The following is a 20,126-nucleotide window of genomic DNA, read 5'->3' on the forward strand; positions in this document are numbered from 1 at the left end:
GGAGACCCTGGAGCCTCGGACAGGGGCGGGGCCCAGGGTCGCCGCGAACTCCCGGGCGGGGCCCAGGGGCGGTGCTTTGCGGGCAGGTACCGCGGCTCCGCCCCCGTCCGCGGAGCCAGTCGGCCGCGCCACGGCCCAATGACAACAAGGCCCAACCCTTCCCGCCTAGGATCTAGAGACGCGACCCAAGAGAGCCCGCGGCGACTTTATTGCTGTGGCCACTGCTGCTGCAGCAAGAGCTCTCCAACACTTTACCCGGACACCAACTTCCTACGGCTTTCCCCAGCGTCTGGCCCTAACTGCAACTGGTGCCCGCGTTTCGAAACGTCAAAAAGGTGACAGAGGTACCCGAGACCCCCGGGGTCGTGAGGACCCAGGAGCCAGTGAACATGGTAACCTACGTACCGGCCTCAGAGCAAATCAGCTGTGCCGAAGGAGATCCTCAAGTTTATTGTCCTGAAAATACTGGGGACACTAAGGCTGTGCGGGTTACTGACTGCGGGAGCCCTGAGGACAGTGGACCCCAGAATGATCCAGGCTACTGCAATTCAGAGGACTCTGGGCAGCTGATGGCCTCCTACGAGGGTAATGCTAGGGGCTACCAGGTGCCTCCTTTTGGCTGGCGGATCTGCTTGGCTCATGAGTTTGCAGAGAAGAGGAAACCCTTTCAAGCTAACAACGTCTCTCTAAGCAACTTGGTAAAGCATTTCGGTCTGGGCTTGAGGTGAGTAGATCCCGTCGCCTAGAATGCCTTGGTTCCTTTGTTCCCATTCAAGACTCCCTGCATAAGTGGAGAAGGGTAATCAAGTCGGTGGGCTCCTGGTTCCAGTCAAGTGTGCCATGTCCCCAGAATTCTTTACCCCTGCAGTTTTTGAGGGTGAGATTGAAGAGCATCTTTTTGAAACTCCCTTTTCCTTGCATCTTCTCCGCAGCAAAGGGAAGGAGCGTTTCGTCCTGCCGTCAGTCTTTCCCTACTTAGGCTCCCTCCCAAGCACTTCCTCTTTCCCAGACTTCACTTTGAGATTAGCTATACTTTGTGGCAAAGTAGAAGGCCAGCCTCTGTTGTCCTGATACAGTGTTTTATTTGTTCTCCAGCCGACATTCCCCTCAGCAGCTGAAGCGTTCTGTACCTTATTTAAGCATGTGCCGCTTCAGTGCTGGCACATCTGTTTCGGTCCTCAGACTCTTGACTCCTGGAATAGCTGTCTGGCTCTTGTCAACCCTAAAGAGAGGGTGACAAGTTCACTCTATTCTGTGACAGAGGACTTCTGATACAAAAAAAAAAAAAAAAGCAAAATTGGAATTGGGCAAAGTAGTGCACACATTTAGTGTCACCTACTTGGAAGGCTGAGGTGGGAGATTAGTTTGAACCTAAGAGTTCAGAGCAAACCTGAACACCACAGTGAAAGCATCCGCATGTAAAAAATGGGGAGATTTGGGGATAAAGCACAGTAGTAGGGAGCACACATTCCACCACCGTAATACCTCCCCAGATCCTTAAAGATGATTTCCAGCCTAGTGTGCTCGAGCATCCCCAAATTGTATTGCATTGTACTGTAGGTAAGTCTTCCAGAGCCAGCCTTGGCTTTTCCTCCTATCCCAGAGGTCGCAGACACTCCAGAGCAGCTACTATGGAACCCTTTTGGATTCCCGCGGAGTTGGAAGGCTAGTGATGAGCAGCCATACCCATTAACAGGAACAGATGGCTATAAAAACAGAGCATCATTCTGAGGTCATTCTGAGTCAGTTCGCATATAAGCGCAGTGCTGGGGAGGGAGGCATAAAAATTGGGAAACTCAACCCCAGCAGCTTCTAAACCTTCCTGCCCCAGTCAGTGCTGTGGGACTGTGGTGGGAAATCCACTTACGTAACTAGCCCTAGCCCTAGGCAATGAGAGAAGGCATGGTGCTCCTGTGGGTGGCCCATCTTGGAGAATCATTCCTCTAGGCCCTTTATGAAACTGACTGGACTAGTTACTTTTCTTATTGCTATGATCAAAACCAGACAAAAGTAATTCAAGGGTTTGTTTGGCTTCTAGTTTGAGGGTACATTCTGTCATGGCAGAGAAGAAATGGTGACAGGAATGAGAGGCAGCTGGTCTCACCATCACAGCCAGCAGCAATGAATGCTAGAACCCCGCTTTCTTTCTCCAGGACTCCAGCCCACGGGATGGTGTCAGCCACAGTTAAGGAGTATCTACCCACCTCGGTTAACCTAATATGGACAACCGTTCCTCATAGGCATGCCCACAGGCTTGCCTTCTGGGTGACTCTAGAGCTGAGCAGGTTGTCAGTAAGAATTAACCATCATATTGTTCCAGTCTAGCTCTGATCCCAGAGCCTTTGTGTCAAATTGGGCTCTAGGGTACTGAGACAAGCACGGTGGATTGCATGTGATCAGGATAAGGTCGGGAGCAGGTGTACATTCATCCTAGCCTCTTAGCCACTAAATATGAGCTGAGTCACAGAGGCCTCAAGCTCTTGCTCAGCCCCTTGGACCTTGGCTTCCCATAGTAGGATAGGGTGGATATCATCAAACACATGGCTTTTAGAATGGGATGAGGTCCCACGTTGAGGTTAAAGGAGAGGCGAGAATTCAGAATGACCATTTTTGAGCTGGGATTGGTATTATAGAGAAGACTGAGTTTGCCAGGAATGGCCACCTGCCGAAGGAGAACAAGGAGCCCCTTGGAGTGAGCTGAACTGAGGAGCACCCTCAACAGTACTGGCAGGATAGTTATTGAAGGCTCAGCTTCAATTTTGATTGCTGTTCCTTTAGCCAGTCAGTTCAGTCAATAATGTTTACTACTAGACAGTCCTTTGTTCTGCCTGTCTTAGAATTTTTCTCCAATCCTTTCTGGTCTCTCGTTGCTGTCCTCGCACCTCTAAACTGGCAGAGGACCTTCAGACTTGCCACCACCTATCCTGTGTCTTCCACACCTTTTACCTTGCCCCCAGAATTTACCCCACCCATTATTTTTCATCCATTTCTCCCCTCCCAACTCCTGCTCCAGTCTGTCTTCCATTGTTCTATGTCAACTGTTTGTACATCCATTCATTTATAAATTCGTCAAATATTTACAGGCTGCAGGCCCTGTGCCTTGTCCTGTGCTTAGAGCTGCAGGTAACATTCATCTCTTGGTCACTGTCCCCTAACCCCAATGTCATGCTCACGTGAAGAACACGCTGAAATAACAAGGCAGTGTCTAATTAGGGGCTGAGATCGTGTGTGGCAATAGTCATACCTGTCACCAATAGTCGACTTTATGACTTTCTTATCTGTTAGGGTATTTGATCTTTCAGAGATTACAGGAGGGTAGCTAGGGCAGAAGCTATTCCCATTTTGTAGATGAGGAAACAGAAACTTGAAGATTCACATAGCCAATCACTTTTTTAGATGTGACTGAATGTTATAGGCCTAAAATGATTGCTTAAGGAGGAGAGTGGAAGTGGGAAGGACATCAGGGCATGTCTTGCTTAGTAGCCCATCCTGAATGAGAATGTATAAAGAAGATGACCAGAGGGCAGGATGAAGCAGGGGTGCTGGCCTTGAAAATAGACCCAGCGACTTGAATGTGACAGTCCTGATTGTTTTCCCGTTAGGTACAAAGCAAAAGCAAAACCAGGGAAACACTGTGACCTTTTTGGTTTTTGTTTTTCAAGACAAGGTTTCTCTGTGTAGCCCTACCTGTCCTGGAACTTGAACTGTAGACCAGGCTGTCGTGAACTCACAGAGATCCACCAGCCTCCTGAGTGCTGGGATTAAGTGTGTGGCCACACCACCTGGCTGATGCTGTGACATTTTTAGAAAGCTTTACTGTAGTGGGTATTTTGATTTTGTTTTATTTTGTTGAGACAGGTTCTCACTGATGCCTTGGTTGTCCTGGAAATCATTATGTAGCCCAGGCTAATCTCAACCCCAAGTGCTGGTTTTACAGGTGTGAGCCATTATGCCCACTTAATTTACTGTGTATTTTTAAAGAGCACAATCTGAAAACTTACAGTTAAATTGAAGAGGGCATGGGCTTAAGGGGACACAGTCCAGAATACATAGTCACCAGCTATCTTCTACTGAGGCCATTTGTCTCCCTCCTATCTGGTATATTCCCTAATTTGCCACTATTCATAATCATAAATAAAGTCATTTTTAAAAGAGGAAGTCCTTTTGGCAGCTTCTGCTTGTTTGGAAATTAGGGGGATGTATAGAGGATGTAGTCAGGGAAGGGCAACTAGCCCTTTCAACACAGACAAAAGCTCCTGGGGCTTGAGCTAACAATGGTGGTAGAGTTAGAATAATCAGTTCTCCCCGGGATAGAGAAACAAGGGCGTCCTGCACCAGTACCTGGGCAACTGGGATAAAGGTCCTCGAAGTGGAGTAATCCAGAGGAAGACAGTGGAAGACATAGTGATGGGTCCTAGGTTATTGTTTGAGACAGAGTCTCACCATATAGCCCATGCTGGCCTCAAACTTGTGATCCTTCTGCCTCAGCCTTCAGAATGCTATGATTACAGGGCTGGTCGTGGAGCCTGACATTCTTGGGGGCATTTAGTGGAGAACACAGCGGAGTATCAAGAGAAAGGGAGATGACCATAGCTTATAAGAAACAGCACACTTGGGCTGGAGAGATGGCTCAGATGGTCCTGAGTTCAACTCCCAGCAACCACATGGTGTCTCACAACCAGCTGTAGTGAGATTTGGTGCCCTCTCCTGGCTTGTAGGGATACATGCAGGCAGAACACTGTACACATAATAAATAAATCTTTAAAAAAAATAAAGAAACAGCACACTCACCCTCCTACTCACGTTGACACTTGCTCCTCAGGTACTTGAAGTGGTGGTACCGGAAGACCCAGGTGGAAAAGAAGACCCCTTTCATCGACATGTTCAATTCTGTACCCCTGAGACAGATCTATGGTGAGTCTCAGCTCAGCTTTTTTCGGAGCCGGTCTGGTTTCTATGCTTCTGCAGAGGCAGGCAAAGAGGCTTCCAGTTCATGCATACTGCATGGCTCCATTCCCTAGAGCCCAGACAGGAGCTGTAGGCCTGCGTTCCTCTTCTAATTCTCTACTAACCATCCTGATTTTCTTTCCAGGTTGTCCCTTGGGTGGCATTGGAGGAGGCACTATCACCCGGGGCTGGAGAGGCCAGTTTTGTCGTTGGCAACTTAATCCTGGAATGTACCAGCACCAGACAGTCATTGCAGACCAAGTAAGGGCCAGGAAATGGGGGCAGGCAAAGCTGTGGCTCTTGACTAGCATGGGATGTACAGTTAGACATCCACATGGTCCAGCTCAGTGAGTGCTTTCAGGATGCTGTATACCCAGCCCAGTGCTAGGATGGACAGTGCATTATGATGAACACAGAACCCATGTTCCTTGAAAGAGTAAACACGCCTGATAATTCCCATGTACATGTTTCCTGCCTAGCTCAGTCAGTACCCTCCAAAGAGCAGAAACTTCCTGGAACATTTAAACTGGCTTAAAAGAACATTTGGAACTGCGTGGGGTAGCACATCCCTATCCCAGTACTTGGGAAGTAGATGCAAAAGGATCAGGAGTTCAAGACCAGCCTCAGTTACATAGTGAGGCTGAGACTAGCCCAGGCTATCTAAACCCTCTCTCTCAAAATAAAAGGGTGGGGGTACAGTGAGATGACTCAAGGGGTGAAGCTACCCAAGTCTGACAACCTGCATTCCATGCCTGGTACCCACTTGGTGGAAGAAAGGGGAGAACCAGCTCCTACAAATTCCCTTCCAGCCTCCATACATAGTTATGTGCACTATGCACTGTGGCCTCTGCACACTATGGCCTGGGGTGAAGGTCAGAGACAACTGATAGGAAGGAGCTGGTTCTTACCCCACACGTGGGCTTAGGAGATCAAACTCCAGTGGTTAGGCTTGGTAACAAGTGCCTTCATTGTTTGAGCCATCTTGGCCAGCCCCCCCCAACTTTTTTTTTTTTTTTAACAAAAAGGACATTTAAAAAGATTGGAAGGGGTAAAACAGATGCACAGCGCTAACTCTCCTTACCTAGATGTATAAACCTTTAGCCAAAGGTCAGCTCCCCTGCTGCAGATCTCTTGAGGTCTGCCCAGGACTCCCAAAATCCCCTCCCTCTAGCTGTCTTTACTTTTCTAAAGCTTCAGGTTTTTCATTTCTATTTCTATATCTTATCTGGGCCTTATCTAACAGTATATGACCTGCCTTTCATCATAGTTCTCTATGACCTCCCCTTCTAAGTTAGCAAGTTCCTTTTCCTGGAGGATGCCTCCGCCTTCAGCTTATCTTCAAAGGGGAGGTGACTAGCAGGTCTTACAGCTGTTGATGCCAGTATCCTTCTCAACTCAAGTTTAGTGGCTGTGCTCAATAGCCATGCTCCGCCCCCTGTGCATGCCTCATCTCTTCTGTATTCCCAGGGGAATGCCTTTGGAAGCATGACTCTGCGGTAATTATGGCCTGTAGACTGTGTCAGTACACTGTGGTAGGCTTTGGGGATGTTTATATTAACGAGCCTACAAAGTACCATTTAGTGATTATTTTACAGAAGAGGAAACAGGATCCAGAGGGCATTGGTAACATGTTCAAGATAGCATGGTAGGGAAAGGATGGGACTCCGAGCCAGTCACCTCTGTGACAAAGAGCTGGTGGTCTCGACCATTTGTACTTTACCAGCAAAATGAAAAAATTTATTTTATGGCTAGGCCCGTATCTGTAATCCCGGTACCGAGGCAGGAGGATCACCAGTTCAAAGCCAGCCTAGGATATAGAGCAAAACCCTATCTCAAAAGCGATAAAAGAAAGGGAAAGAAAAACTTTACATACAATAAAAATACCAAGCATAGTTTGGACCAAGGAAAGAAATATTAAAACCCAGCATTCCTCCTTTCTGGAGCCTAAAGTTTTACTGGAGAAATGAGACTTGGAGAAAACGGAGACTGCCACCATGAGGGGGATGTGCAGTACTGAGAAAACAGACAGTGCTGCAGAGACTTGGCTTGTTCTTTGCACACACGCCGGCTCTGTGAGAACCACTTCAGTAAGCTAGAAATGGCCCCTGCCTTCAGAGTAAGCCATGGGGACAATTGGGGACACAGGATAGCAAATAAAAACATGGTGACATAATTCACTGAATACCAGAATAAAGAGGACTAGGGCATAACAGAGTAGCTGGCTCCCTGCTAGGAGGAGGAAGACGATACATGTGACTTAGCCCTTGAAGGATGATGGAATCTAACTAGATGGAGATGAGTATGGGCAGATGCATGAAGAGGAAATAAAGGATGCTCAAAGACTGAAGAGTATTTGTGTGACCAGAAAATCAGCTTAGAGTTTAGAATTCAGCCTGAATGCCATAGGAGTCACTGAAACATGCCAAGCAGGGATTGGAACATCTTGATTTCTGCTACCATAAAAGGCAGAGATTGTATAGGCCTGATTAAGGTACTGAGATCAGGCATGAAGGGAGAGGAAGTCTAGGAGCTAGCTGGAGGGGGAAGCAGGAGGACATGGTGATGGCTCACTGAGCTGGGAGACGACCCAAGGCTGGTGGTGAGTTTGAGAAGGGAGGAAATGCTTTGGGGGAGGGGACCAGTGTGTGTTGCTTGTGGGGTCATTGTTCCAGCCTGTCTGCTCTCTCCATCAAGTTTACAGTATGCTTGCGCCGAGATGGGCGGACTGTGTATCAGCAAGTTCTGTCCCTGGAGCGTCCAAGTGTCCTGCGCAGCTGGAACTGGGGCCTGTGTGGTCACTTTGCTTTCTACCATGCCCTTTACCCCCGAGCCTGGACAGTCTATCAGCTTCCTGGGCAGAACGTCACTCTCACCTGCCGCCAGATCACACCTATCTTGCCCCATGACTACCAGGTGAGGCTTCCTCCTGTTTCTTCCTTGACCTTCCCTCTCATAGGTCCACCTCTGCAGACATTGTATGAGCTACACAAGGGAGAGATTGAAGCTGTGAGCATCACACTGGCTTCCCAGTCCAGTTAATGCTAGCCTTCTAAATCTGGTAGGCCGTTCTCCTGGGAATATGGGAGATGCAAGAGAGACCGAAGGAGTGTAGCAGGGGATAATTGAAAAGGTTCTCTGTGCCCATGACTGATCCTGAGGAGTGGAGCCAAGAATGGATACACTGAGCCTGAGTCTGGTCTTTTATCCCCAGGACAGCTGCCTCCCTGTAGGAGTCTTTGTGTGGGATGTAGAAAACGAAGGAGATGAGACTCTGGATGTGTCTATCATGTTCTCTATGCGGAACGGACTAGGGGGTGAAGATGATGCTGCAGGAGGGCTATGGAATGAGCCTTTCTGTCTGCAGCGGGATGGGAAGACCGTGCAGGGACTACTCCTGCATCATCCAACCGCCCCAAATCCCTACACCATGGCTGTGGCTGCACGATGCACGGTAATGGAAGAGTCTGCCCTATACCTCTACGGCCGAGCCCCAGCCCTCACAGCCTGACCCCAAACCTACTCTCTTAGTCTTTCATTTCATCAGCTCCCAAGTCCCATCCTCATCACAGCCCTGCCTCTGGAACTCAGAGGTGACAGTGTGTAAGAGGAGAAGAGCTAGTCAGAATCCAGGGTCCTCGTACTTGCCTTACTGAGTCTTTGACCCCTTAACAGGCAGACACCACCGTAACCCACATCACAGCCTTTGACCCTGACAGCACTGGGCAGCAGGTGTGGCAGGACCTACTTCAGGATGGACAGCTGGACTCCCCTGCTGGTGATGGGGGCGTTGACAGGGAGGTGTTGGGGGAAAGGCTGTGTCCTGTCTTAGACCAGAGTGGGAGACCTGATAATGGCTAGCCCTGTCCCTGAGTTAGGAGTCCCTAGCTTTGGGGCTCAAGGGAGGGCCTGTGTTGATTCCCCTGTGCTTCTTAGGCCAGAGCACCCCCTCGCAGAAAGGAGAGGGTGTCGCTGGGGCTGTATGTATCTCCCGCAAGCTGCCACCACGAGGCCGGTGCTGCCTGGAGTTTTCACTGGCTTGGGATATGCCTAGGATCATGTTTGGAGCTAAGGGCCAAGTCCACTACAGGTGAATGCAGGGATCCAAAGGCACTGGGGCTCTGACCTAGAGCACCTGTTCTTACGTCTTTTTTTCCATCTCAGGCGATATACACGGTTCTTTGGTTCAGACGGTGATGTGGCACCTGCCCTTAGCCACTATGCACTGTGCCAGTATGCAGACTGGGAGAAGAGAATCTCAGCATGGCAGAGCCCAGTATTGGATGACAGGTGCTAGTAGAAACCCCAGGCACTTACTCCAAATAGGACTTGATCTAGTTCTACCCCTTCCACCCATCAGTAGGGCTGTGCTAGGATTCACTGAGTGCCCCTATTCCTCTGAACTCTAGAATCCTTTCTCTCCTGGGAAGCTCATAAAGATCTATTCTCTCTTCTTGGCTTCCCAGATCCTTGCCTGCCTGGTACAAATCTGCACTGTTTAATGAGTTATACTTCCTGGCTGATGGAGGCACAGTATGGCTGGAAGTTCCTGAAGACTCTCTACCAGAGGAGCTAGGAGGGAGCATGGATCAGCTCCGCCCCATTCTGCAGGACTATGGGCGATTTGGCTATCTTGAGGGTATGGGCTGCTGCTGGGTTGGGGTGTGTCAGGCTAGCTAGTGTCCTGCATAAAGCAAGATGATAGATTTTTGCCTGTCCCAAGATAATGATGGGCTGAGGGATAAATGGTGAATATGGGCGGAGGACTGTGCCCTGCTTCCAGCTTCTGAAGGGCTATCAAAGGGAGCTGGGATTCCTGCAGCAGTGTCTCTGTCATCCCTCCAGGCCAGGAGTACCGCATGTACAACACATATGACGTCCACTTTTATGCCTCTTTTGCCCTCGTCATGCTGTGGCCCAAACTTGAACTCAGTCTACAGTATGATATGGGTGAGGGTAACTCCTCTTAGCTTCTTTTACCCTTGAACCTTTGTGGTCTCTCAAATGATGTCCTTCCCTTTGCCCTGAGCATACTACATCCTGCTTATTGGTTTTCCTCTGGGTCACACACACACAGCTCTATGACCTGACCCAACTGCCCATTTCCTGCTTTCCCTCACCTACTTGTGTATCTGCTCCCCCAGCTCTGGCAACTTTCAAGGAGGATCTGACACGGCGACGGTACCTGATGAGTGGAGTGGTGGCGCCTGTGAAGAGGAGGAACGTTATCCCTCATGACATCGGGGACCCAGGTAAGGCTCCACTGTCCCCAAGTCAACCTTCCTCTCCATTTTTATGCCCTCTATCCCATCCACCGACGCAGAAAACCAGGTCCCCTCCTCTCCCACAGATGATGAGCCATGGCTCCGGGTCAATGCCTATTTGATTCATGACACTGCTGACTGGAAGGACTTGAACCTGAAGTTTGTGCTGCAAGTTTATCGGGACTATTACCTGACAGGTGACCAAGGCTTCCTGAAGGACATGTGGCCTGTGTGTCTGGTAAGGCATGTGTATATAGTGTTCAGTATACCAGGGACATAATAGTGTCTCGGGAGAGCCCAGATAGCCAGCATCTTTCTTAGAGCCTACATCTTCAGTGTCTTGATTCCTCTCTAGGCTGTGATGGAGTCTGAAATGAAGTTTGATAAGGACCAGGATGGACTCATTGAGAATGGAGGCTATGCAGACCAGACCTATGATGGATGGGTCGCCACAGGCCCCAGGTTGGGGGATAGGGATTTCCAGGTCTGAGGTGGGGAACTGGTCGTGGAAGGATGGTGGCACTTATGCATGGGAGGGGCTGGAGCTGCCAGTCTCACCTCAGCCCCTGTCCCTGATCAGTGCTTACTGTGGAGGGCTGTGGCTGGCTGCTGTGGCTGTGATGGTTCAGATGGCTGTTCTGTGTGGGGCCCAGGATGTCCAGGATAAGTTTTCTTCCATTCTCTGCCGAGGCCGAGAAGCTTATGAGAGACTGCTCTGGAACGGTGAGTGAGAGCAATCTGGGACATCTCAAAGCCAACTACACGCACACAGCAGCTTTACTTTGCCCTTCTACTCTAGGCCGCTACTACAACTACGACAGCAGCTCCCAGCCTCAGTCCCGTAGTGTCATGTCTGACCAGTGTGCTGGGCAGTGGTTCCTGAGGGCCTGTGGCCTGGGAGAAGGAGACACTGAGGTGAGAGACTAGAAAAGCCAGAAAGGTGGGTTTCCCTGGAGGTGGGAAGCAAGTATAAGAGACGATCTCTCTGCCTTTTCTCTTCCCCTAGGTATTTCCTACCCTGCACGTGGTCCGTGCTCTCCAAACCATCTTCGAGCTCAATGTCCAGGCCTTTGCAGGAGGAGCTATGGGGGCTGTGAATGGGATGCAGCCTCACGGTGTTCCCGACAGATCCAGTGTGCAGTCTGATGAAGTCTGGGTGGGTGTGGTCTACGGGCTGGCAGCCACCATGATCCAAGAGGTAATGTATCCCCTTTCCCATCCCTTCACCACTTGTACTGTGGTCCAGAAAACTTCCTCAACTACTAAATTTATTCTTAGAACATCCTAAAGTCATCTTATCCATCCACTGAGTCCCCTTTTCTCTGGTATGTGTTCCACCCTTTGCCTTTAGTTCTAACCTGGGGGCAAAAAGCATACTATCTTATCTGCTCACCAGAGGTAATTGTACCATGGGAGCCAGTTATTATGTGTGACTTCTACCTCTCCCCACAGGGTCTGACCTGGGAAGGTTTCCGGACAGCTGAAGGCTGTTACCGCACTGTGTGGGAACGCCTGGGCCTGGCTTTCCAGACCCCAGAGGCATACTGCCAGCAGCGAGTGTTCCGCTCACTGGCCTACATGCGACCACTGAGCATCTGGGCCATGCAGCTGGCCCTGCAACAGCAGCAGCATAAAAAGGGCAGCAGGCCACTCGTCACACAGGGCGTAGGACTAAGCACAGAGCCTGAATATGGACCAAAGAAATCTTGGACAAACCTAAGTCCAGAGTGATCCCTCTGAACTGTGGAAGCCCAGCACCCACACTGGTCTTTCCTCCTTTCCTCCACAACTCCTGCAGCCCTGAGCCACTAGGACAATCATGCCCCTTCCCTTCTTCCTACCCAACTGTGCCAGTAAGAAGGGGCTGAAGAACCATTTATTTATTTCTTACCCTACCCGTTCCTTCTGTGGATGAAACAGTCAAGGCCAGTAAATTTCTCCAAGTCTATTCATGGAACAACAGATACACATGGGTATAAATAAAAGACCCATAAAACTAGTAAGTGTGGTGTGCTTGAGTTCCCAGGCATCCTAACAGGGCACAGGAAAAAAGGCCAGCTCTTTCCCCCATTCCGTCTTACTTAAATACAGACAGGAATCCTCAGGCTGAGGATTCCCTCATGTTATCACATCTAACCTGAATACCTGCCCTGCAAGATGACAGAAGGGCTCTGGGTAGGCAGCCACTCCTCTTCCTTTGAAAGATTTGCCTGCAGGGGATGGTCGGGACCTGCAAAGGGGGTCTCTGAGGAAAGATCAAAGTGTGGCCAGTACAGAGGTGGTTCTGCTTGAGGTGCGTCGTATAGCAGGCAGGTAAAGTTGCTGGAGGCCTGGAGCGTATGTTCTGAGCTACCCAGTAGCTGGTTTGTGCTGTCCGTCGTTAACTTTAACTGCTGGGCAGGCAGCTTCATCTGATGCTGGTCCTCACTGGGGAGGGCACGGAGCTGACGGTGCAACACTGGAGAGACAAAGGCTGGTCAAGAGACAACATAGAAGAAGCCCTTTACCACAGCCCATGCCTTAAAGGTGTCCTTCAGCCTCTTACCAACATACTCAGCTGGCACGCTCCCCCTTGTGTCAGAGGAGTACATAGCGGGTACAAGAAGAAGGCAGAAAGAAAACAGCAGGACCTAGAACACAAGAAAAAGGAGGTGAGGGTTCTGGGTCACCACCCTGTCTCTGCCAAGGATCTCTCGTCCTCCTCCTCACCAGAACACATGTGCTGCTGCTGCTGCTTTTGTTTGCTATCCCAATAACCATGGCCTGAAGTCTCCTCAGTTGGTCTAGAAGGGACCTAAGGAAGAGGGACACAGTGGTGAGCATGCCCTGGCCGAGCACCCAAGTCACAGTGAAACCCTTCCACTTAGGCCACCCTCTCCACTAGTGCAGAAGAGCCAATCCCTCAACTTCCTTGCCTGTTGTTCCCAAATGACTTCTCCTTTGTGGACAAGTGCCTGTAGTTCCTTATTAAAACAACAAATCAAAACTTCGCTGCCTTGACTTAAACCCCTTTGCAAATGCCTTCCAGAATTCTCGTAATACCTAATCAGCTATGCACATAATCCTCACCAGGTACTGTGTTCTCTACTTTCTGGGACAACACCACCATGCTAGAGAGTTCTAGCCAAACACAAACATTGTTTTCTCTCTGCCTAGAATGCTTCCCCTATCCAGTCCCATGCCCAAATCGCAGCTGCTCTGATGCCGACTACCTCCATTCAGTCTTTGCTTCCTTCCCTTTCTTTGTCTTGGTACTTAATTTCTCCTTAGCTGCTTGTAAATTTATTTCTCATTGCTCTGAGCTTGAGACCTGGTAAAACCAACCACCAGGTTTTTGTATTTAGGAGCTATCTAGTTAGAAGTCAAGTGTGGAATAGTGAAAAGAGTGAGAAAGCATTAAGAAATTAGTGTGGAGGCTGGATAGTTCACTCCGCAGTTAAGAACACTGACTGCTCTGCCAGAGGACCCAAGTTCAATTCCCAGCACCCGCATGGCAGCTCACAGCTGTCTGTAACTCCAGTTCCAGAGGACCTGACACCCTCACACAGACATACATGCAGGCAAAACAATATTGCACATAAAGTAAAAATCGTTAAAAAAAATAAAATAAAAGATTAAGCCAGGCAGTGGTGGTGTATGCCTTTAATCCCAGCACTTGGGAGGCAGAGGCAGGTGGATCTCTGTGAGTTCGAGGCCAGCCTAGACTACAAGAACTAGTTCCAGGACAAGCTCCAAAGCACAGAGAAACCCTGCCTCGAAAAAAACAAACAAGATTTTAAAAAATTAATGACTATAAATGGTTGCTTACAGATTCTGTTCCTCTAGAAGTTGTACTTTGTTCTGCAGCTCCTGATTCTGGGCTGTGTATTTCAAGACCCTGGAGGATAACATGAATATCAAAATATTGCCCGTGTCTTCCCTTCAAAACCTTAAGGCCTCCAGCTTCCCCATATTCTTTCTTCCCTACCTGCTCTCCAGCCCTCCGACATACACCTTCTTCTTCTTGCGGCTTTCCTGAGCAGCTCTCTTGTTGCGAATCTTTCTCCGTACGCGTTTTAGAACCTGTTCTTCCACCTAAGAGAAGATGGGAAAAAGGTCATCCAAGGTTTATTGTTATATACATATCGTATTATATCGGTGTGTCAGAAGGCAGCTAAGTCCAGCCTTCTTCCCAGTGAAAGATTGCAGCTTCTCTGACTAGTACATATCCGCCTTCTCTGTGAACGTCTCTAAGGACCACGTGTTCAACACTCAAAAGCCAGACTATTTTTTTGGTATTACTTTTATGTGTATGGGTGTTTTTGCCTATCTGTATGTCTGTATATAATGTGTCTGCCTGCTGCCCACATAGGCCAGAAGAGGGTGTCAGATCCCCTGGGATTGGCGTTACAGGCAGTTGTGAGCTGTCATATGGGGCTGGGGCTTGTACCTGAACCCCATAGAAGAGCAGAAAGTGCTCTAAACCACTCTCCAGTCTCTAATTAAATTTTTAAAAATTCCTCTTAAGCTAGGGGTTAGCACATGCCTGTAATCTCAGCACTTGGGAGGGAGAGGGAGGAGATCAGGACTTCAAGACCATCCTTGGCTAGAGTAGTTTGAGGCCAGACTGAGCTACATAAGACCTGTCTCAAAACTAAGAACAACAACAACAAAAATCCATTCTTATCCTAAACCAACATCAATCTTCTCATAATTTCTATCTACTGGATGTACCTACAATCTCTGGGGTTATATAGAATAAATCCTTATTTTAAGCCACTTAAGCTTTTTATTCCAGAAATTAAAATTGAGTGAAGTTGTTGACTTTTATGTTCTCCGATATAGCCTGTCAAATCTGGACACTAGCCAAGAGTGATATCATTCATCAGTAATCTAGTCCCAGGGAGGTAGAAGGAGGGTCAGGAGTTCAAAGTCTGAGGCCAGTACACAGTCTAAGGTCAGCCCAGCCTGGGCTTACAAGCCCCTCCCTCAAAAAGCAGGACTGAGGATGTAGCATGAGGTGTTATATTCAACTCGCAATGGGTGGGGGGGATTAAGGTGTGGCCTGACCAGTAGCAAGGAGGACAAGCCAGTCACCGTCCTAAGGACAGCACCACTACTGATCATTTCCAAATTCTATTTTCTTTCTTACTAATATCTTACTCACTCACCTTGTAATGGTGGTAGAGGGACAGGAGACAGTGTCTCACATAGCCCAGGCTTGCCTGTACTCATCCTGAAGCTAAGTCTGGCCTTTAACTCCTGATTCTCCAGCCACAAATAAACATCCACATTAACCAAAGATACCATGAAGCTGGGTGGTAGTGACAATGCACACCTCTAATCCCAGCACTTGGGAGGCAGAGGCAGGCAGATCTCTGTGAGTTCAAGGCCAGCCTGGTCTACAAAGTGAGTTCCAGGACAGCCAGAGCTACTACACAGAAACCCTGCCTTGAAAAAAAACAAAAGACAAACAAACAATAGATACCACGAAAACATTAAAAAGGCAAATAATGTAAGAATACTTGCCACGAAAGCTAGATGTAATGTATGCCTGTAATCCCAGCACTTGGGAAATGGCTTTGAATGTATGAGGACCTTCTTGCCTCTGCCTCTGAGTGCTGGGACAAGAGAGGTGCGAGCCATCATGGCTGGCTTTGACAACTGTTTTGTTAGGCTGGTTCAGACTCTTAGACATTTCTACCACTGAGCAAGAGGTGGGGTGCTATGGTCATAATGACATCTATAAAGTCTCTTCATCTGCAGGCCTTTTCAATGCCCTATATTAATGTTAGTTGACATTCAAAAATTATTTTTATGTGTGGGTGTGGGCTTGTTTGGAGATCAGAAAACTAGGAAGTCAGTTCTTTCCTTCCATCGTGTGGGTCCTGGGGATAGATACCAGGTCCGGCAGGGCAACAAGGGCCTTTTCCAACCAAGCCACACACTGGTAATTTTGAAGGGACCACCAAAATTTATATAAGACCTACAAGATCAAGAACTGCTCTTGCTTCTAGTCTATTGTCTACCCGACCCAGCTTCCCACTAGCAACAAGTTTGCTTAGATTCTGACCTCAGTCCTTTTTCAAGTAACTGATATGAAATAAACTGAATTTGCCTACTTGGGCCATAAATCCCCCTCCAGCTTTTGCTCCAACAACAGGAACCCTACCTTAGTGAGAGGAAGTGTTGAGGGCAGAGAAATCCCCTCCTTCTCCAAGAGCCTCTTCTCTTCCTCAGTCAGTACCAGCCTAGCAATCTCCTAAGGTTGGAGGACAGAGAGGAGAGCAGAGTTGCATGGGGATGTCACAGAAGAACGGGGGAATCTGACCCCAGTCCTGCAAGGTGAGACGATCCTGAAAACTCAAGCCCAGTACCTGTTCTGCGGCTGTTTCCTCCGCACACAGCGGAGTCACGCAGAACCCCTCCTTTTCGAAGTTCACAGGATCTGCAAAAAACGAAAGTCGGGTTGGCTAGGCCTGTGAGCTCTTTCCTCCCCCATAACTTAACATTTCACACCCACCTAGATCTATGGAGACATGGTCCTGTGAGAGGGAGTAGTTGTGGTCGTGGCGAATAGAAGAGATGGCGGAACTGAGACCATCCAGAGATGCCGAGGGACTGAGCAGAGAGCTCAGTAAATCCTCTACCTCCCAGTCGCTCAGGGCTTGCCCGGAGTTCTAACAAATTCACAGGCCTTGGTTTATCTCTGTACCTTTGGGTCTCACGGACGTCGCTTAGCTTTCCCACTCAGAACACCCACCCACCCACCTCGGAAGGCGACAGCTCTAGGTCCAGCGGAGCCTCCACGTCCTGCTCGATCGCAGTCCACAAACCTCCGCTTTCCTCTAGCAGGAAGTCCAGCGCGTCCGGATCATCAAGATCCAAAGCTAGCAGGTCCTGACCACCAGGATCCATTTCCATTATCTACGGATAGAAATCCCTGAGCGCAGATACAATCTCGGAACCTTAGGCACGACCCCTCGGTCTAACTGTCAAATCGCTCGACTTACCTTAGTCACCCTTCTCCGGGGGGCAGGGCCGAGGGCCTAGTGGTCACAGCAAACCACAGCCTCCTCCCAGCTTCTAGCCTCCTCAGCTTCCAACACAACGGAAAAGATGCAATAGCCCAGCCCAATGGCATCTTGGAACTTGGAGTTCCCTCCTACTCGGAAGTGGCTCGTGTGCCGCGCCACGTCCCGGGAGCTATGCAAATTGTAGGGACGTCCCTACAGTTTCCCACACCCCAGGGCGGGGATTCTGGGGGATCCGGCTCCGCCTTCGCCTCCAGCTAGAAAAAAAGAAGACTAAGAGTCTAAAAGGGAACTCTAGCTTAGTTCTGGCGTTCTCTCCAGCGCGCCGCACCCTCGCTTCCTGCCGGGGAGGGGCGGCCAGGCTTCAGCAAGCGCCCGCCTGAGCATCGAGAGCTGCGGCTAGAGTAGCTTCCTGAAGTCTCCGAGACCATAGAGCGCGGGCCCAGGGCGCCGCCGGCGGGTGGGGGACGTTTCCAGGACGGAAGTGGACCAGAGTGTCGAAGGGAGGGCGAGGCCGGAGCCCCAGAGCGACCCGGAGAACGAGCGGGTAGCGGGCCGGCGGGCGGGGCGCAGAGCCGGCAGCGCAGGTAGGCCAGGCGGGTAGGGCCGGAGCTTCTAGGTGGGGCTGCGGGGACAGGCCAGCCCGGGAAGCGGCGGGCGGGGCCCCCCATCCTCCTGCATATCCTGTGTCCGGTTCTGTTGGAGAGGTCAGCGTCCAGTGCGTTTCGTTTGGGGTTTGGAATTAAGCTAGCTGTGTGGCGAGAGGCAGGCCCCTTTCGAGGGAGCAAACGGTTCTCTGTCTCGGCTAGGTTTGGGGGAGGGTGAGTAATGGGGTGGCAGTGAGGCGCTGGGCGGGGATGTCCTTTGGTGTTAACAGATAGTGAGTATATGGTTAGGAAAGCTTTGGGTGAGTTTGGATAGGTGCGATCGACATTAGGAAGCGAGGATCCCTTTAGAAGTTATGAAGCGGGACTAAATATGAAACATTAGCTGCACTAGTCAAGTCTGTTTCGTGTAGGTGGCATTTAGATTGAAGTCATTATTTTGTCTTATGGTATGAGCAGAATATATCAGAGTACAGGATCAGATTAAGGATCAACGACAGGAATTGACTTAGAAGCCCGTTTTAGGGATTAAAGGCCATGGTCATGGTTAGAATTAAGAATAAACAGTGGAAAGGTGAATTAGGAAGCAAGTTAAAAAATAAACTTTAGGACTAAGGGTCAGTATTTGGGTTAAAGTCGAGGGATTTAGGCCCAAAAATAAAAGCTAGATTAGTTTGGGTGTCTACTGTGGAAGGGATGAATGGCAAAGTCTGGGGAATTCGGAAACAAAGTCAAGGTTAATGTTAGGAACGGGTGGCAGCGTTAGGGGTTGAGCTTTGCAGCCACAGTTGAACAGGTAAAAACGTGAGGGGTTGGCAGCACGTAGCTGCCTTTGTTTCCTGGTGAGGTCCCTTATTCCTATGTAATCACAGAGGCTTCTTTTACCCAGAGGTGACAGTCTGGGCTCCAGCTAGAACTGCTGACACCTGGGACTCCGCTTTATTCCGCTGCCTAAGCCCCAGTCTTCCTGGGACTACCATCACCGGGAGGCGGGGGTTTCTAGACTTACACCATTTACTAGGTGGAAGGTGGGAACTGGAAAGCGACCCAGGAGTCAGACCAGGTCTAGTCCTAAGTGGGGAAGACTGGGAGAGAGGAGGCCCATGACTGATGGGGAAGCTGGCCAGGCAAACACTGTTTCAACTGAGCTCCCACAGTTTAACAGACAGCTTCGTTCCCTCCCTGCCCTGCCCGCCTCTTGCCCCTGGCCCTACAATGCACACCCTGTCCACTTCCTTATAGAGTCTTCCCTGGCCCCTAGCTCTTTCCTGGCTGTCCGTCTTAGCTCTTCATTCCCATCCTCTCTCCCCATCTGTTCATCCACACACCCTACTTTAGTTTCTGTCACTCAGATCTGAGCTTTCCCATCATCATAAAGCACTTTCTCATGCATGCTCCCTAGTCAGCTGCTGAACCCCCATCTCCCAGCTCTTGCTGTGTGTCACCCCCCCTCCCGGTTTCTGAGCCTCCTTTAACATCTAGGTCCAGTTGTAGATCCCCTTCCCCCATCCCCAACGGAAAAGAGGAAATGATACCCAAAGAGGAAACTGGGTCTTACTGATCCCACGCCCAGCCAGGCCACTGACCACACCCCCATGTCACTACCAGCTTGACCCTGCCACTGACCACAACGCTATCCAGACTGATTCAGCCTTTGGCTCTACCCCATGCTGCCCCTCCTCCCAGCTCCAACATTACTTAGACACTGCCAGTGACCCTCCACTACCCCAGCAGCAGCCTAATTTAGCCACTTACCACATCCCTCGCTCTTCTGAAGCTCCTGACCTGGCCTCTGACCTCTTGCTGTCATTCCCCAGTTAGTCACCGTCCATGGAGTCATTCTTGCGCTTCCCCATCTGGTCCGGTCACCATCACACGTGTCTGTTTCTTATCATCACCTCCCCTCTGTCCTCCCCAGTCCTCCCCAGTCGCAGCCTGATGTGGTCAGTAACTCCACCCATCTGCCTCTACCTTCACGTACTGTCCCATCACATCCCCCCACACACACAGCTTGTCCCGCATCCCCATCCCAACCTAGCCCCGTCCCTTTCCTTCGTTGCATTACTTAACTGGAGCTGTCTCGTTAATAAATGCCTGCTGCTCCCTGGGCTCAGGCTTCTGGGAGCAGAGGAGGCTCATCAGTTCCTCCCTCAGGTTTTTCTTATGAATGGCAGCTTCCTCTCCACACAGCTTTAACTCTGGCTTCATTATCCCTTGTACTAATACAGGGTCCTCCTAACCTGGCCCCAAAGGTGCCCTAAAGTCCAGTTCTGGGGATGTCCCTGCACAAAGTTCCTTAC

At 49.8% G+C, this 20,126-nt stretch overlaps 3 protein-coding genes across 7 annotated transcripts in view; 2 read left to right on the forward strand and 1 right to left on the reverse strand.

The window, feature by feature from the left end:
- The first annotated feature begins 85 nt into the window (after window positions 1–85).
- On the forward strand, window positions 86–12,207 carry Gba2 (glucosylceramidase beta 2). Of its 2 annotated transcripts, none has more exons than XM_048420409.3 (17): window positions 86–724; window positions 4,823–4,914; window positions 5,093–5,208; window positions 7,642–7,860; window positions 8,159–8,398; window positions 8,620–8,722; window positions 8,881–9,034; window positions 9,109–9,234; window positions 9,411–9,583; window positions 9,790–9,894; window positions 10,089–10,196; window positions 10,295–10,446; window positions 10,564–10,670; window positions 10,789–10,931; window positions 11,008–11,123; window positions 11,215–11,406; window positions 11,661–12,207. In XM_048420409.3, exons 1-17 carry the CDS (start codon window positions 390–392, stop codon window positions 11,937–11,939), a joined length of 2,760 nt encoding a protein of 919 aa, XP_048276366.3. In that variant the 5' UTR covers window positions 86–389; the 3' UTR covers window positions 11,940–12,207. The 2 variants fall into 2 exon arrangements, with proteins under 2 accessions (XP_048276366.3, XP_087753286.1); XM_087897160.1 differs by having other exon boundaries at window positions 678–724; window positions 8,164–8,398.
- Window positions 12,139–17,381, reverse strand: Creb3 (cAMP responsive element binding protein 3). Of its 3 annotated transcripts, none has more exons than XM_048420414.3 (10): window positions 17,201–17,381; window positions 16,959–17,114; window positions 16,711–16,867; window positions 16,565–16,635; window positions 16,360–16,449; window positions 14,176–14,282; window positions 14,017–14,085; window positions 12,918–13,002; window positions 12,754–12,838; window positions 12,139–12,666 (listed from the first exon to the last, which is right to left on the reverse strand). In XM_048420414.3, the coding sequence occupies exons 2-10, from the start codon at window positions 17,109–17,111 to the stop codon at window positions 12,341–12,343; spliced, it is 1,143 nt and encodes a 380-aa protein (XP_048276371.3). In that variant the 5' UTR covers window positions 17,112–17,114; window positions 17,201–17,381; the 3' UTR covers window positions 12,139–12,340. The 3 variants fall into 3 exon arrangements, with proteins under 3 accessions (XP_048276371.3, XP_048276370.3, XP_085533346.2); XM_048420413.3 differs by having other exon boundaries at window positions 12,139–12,681; XM_085677220.2 differs by lacking the exon at window positions 16,711–16,867 and having other exon boundaries at window positions 12,139–12,681; window positions 17,024–17,114.
- A 176-nt stretch (window positions 17,382–17,557) lies between these two features.
- The window catches only part of Tln1 (talin 1), a 31,190-nt gene continuing 28,621 nt past the window's right edge, over window positions 17,558–20,126 (forward strand). For both annotated transcript variants that reach the window (XM_085677219.2, XM_048420407.3), the window contains exon 1: window positions 17,558–17,808. The gene's annotated coding sequence lies outside the window, so the exon portion shown is untranslated. The remainder of the gene's footprint in view (window positions 17,809–20,126) is intronic.

This window comes from Myodes glareolus, chromosome 16 (genome assembly GCF_982192425.1).
Source record: "Myodes glareolus chromosome 16, mMyoGla1.1, whole genome shotgun sequence".
Classification (NCBI taxonomy): Eukaryota; Metazoa; Chordata; class Mammalia; order Rodentia; family Cricetidae; genus Myodes; species Myodes glareolus.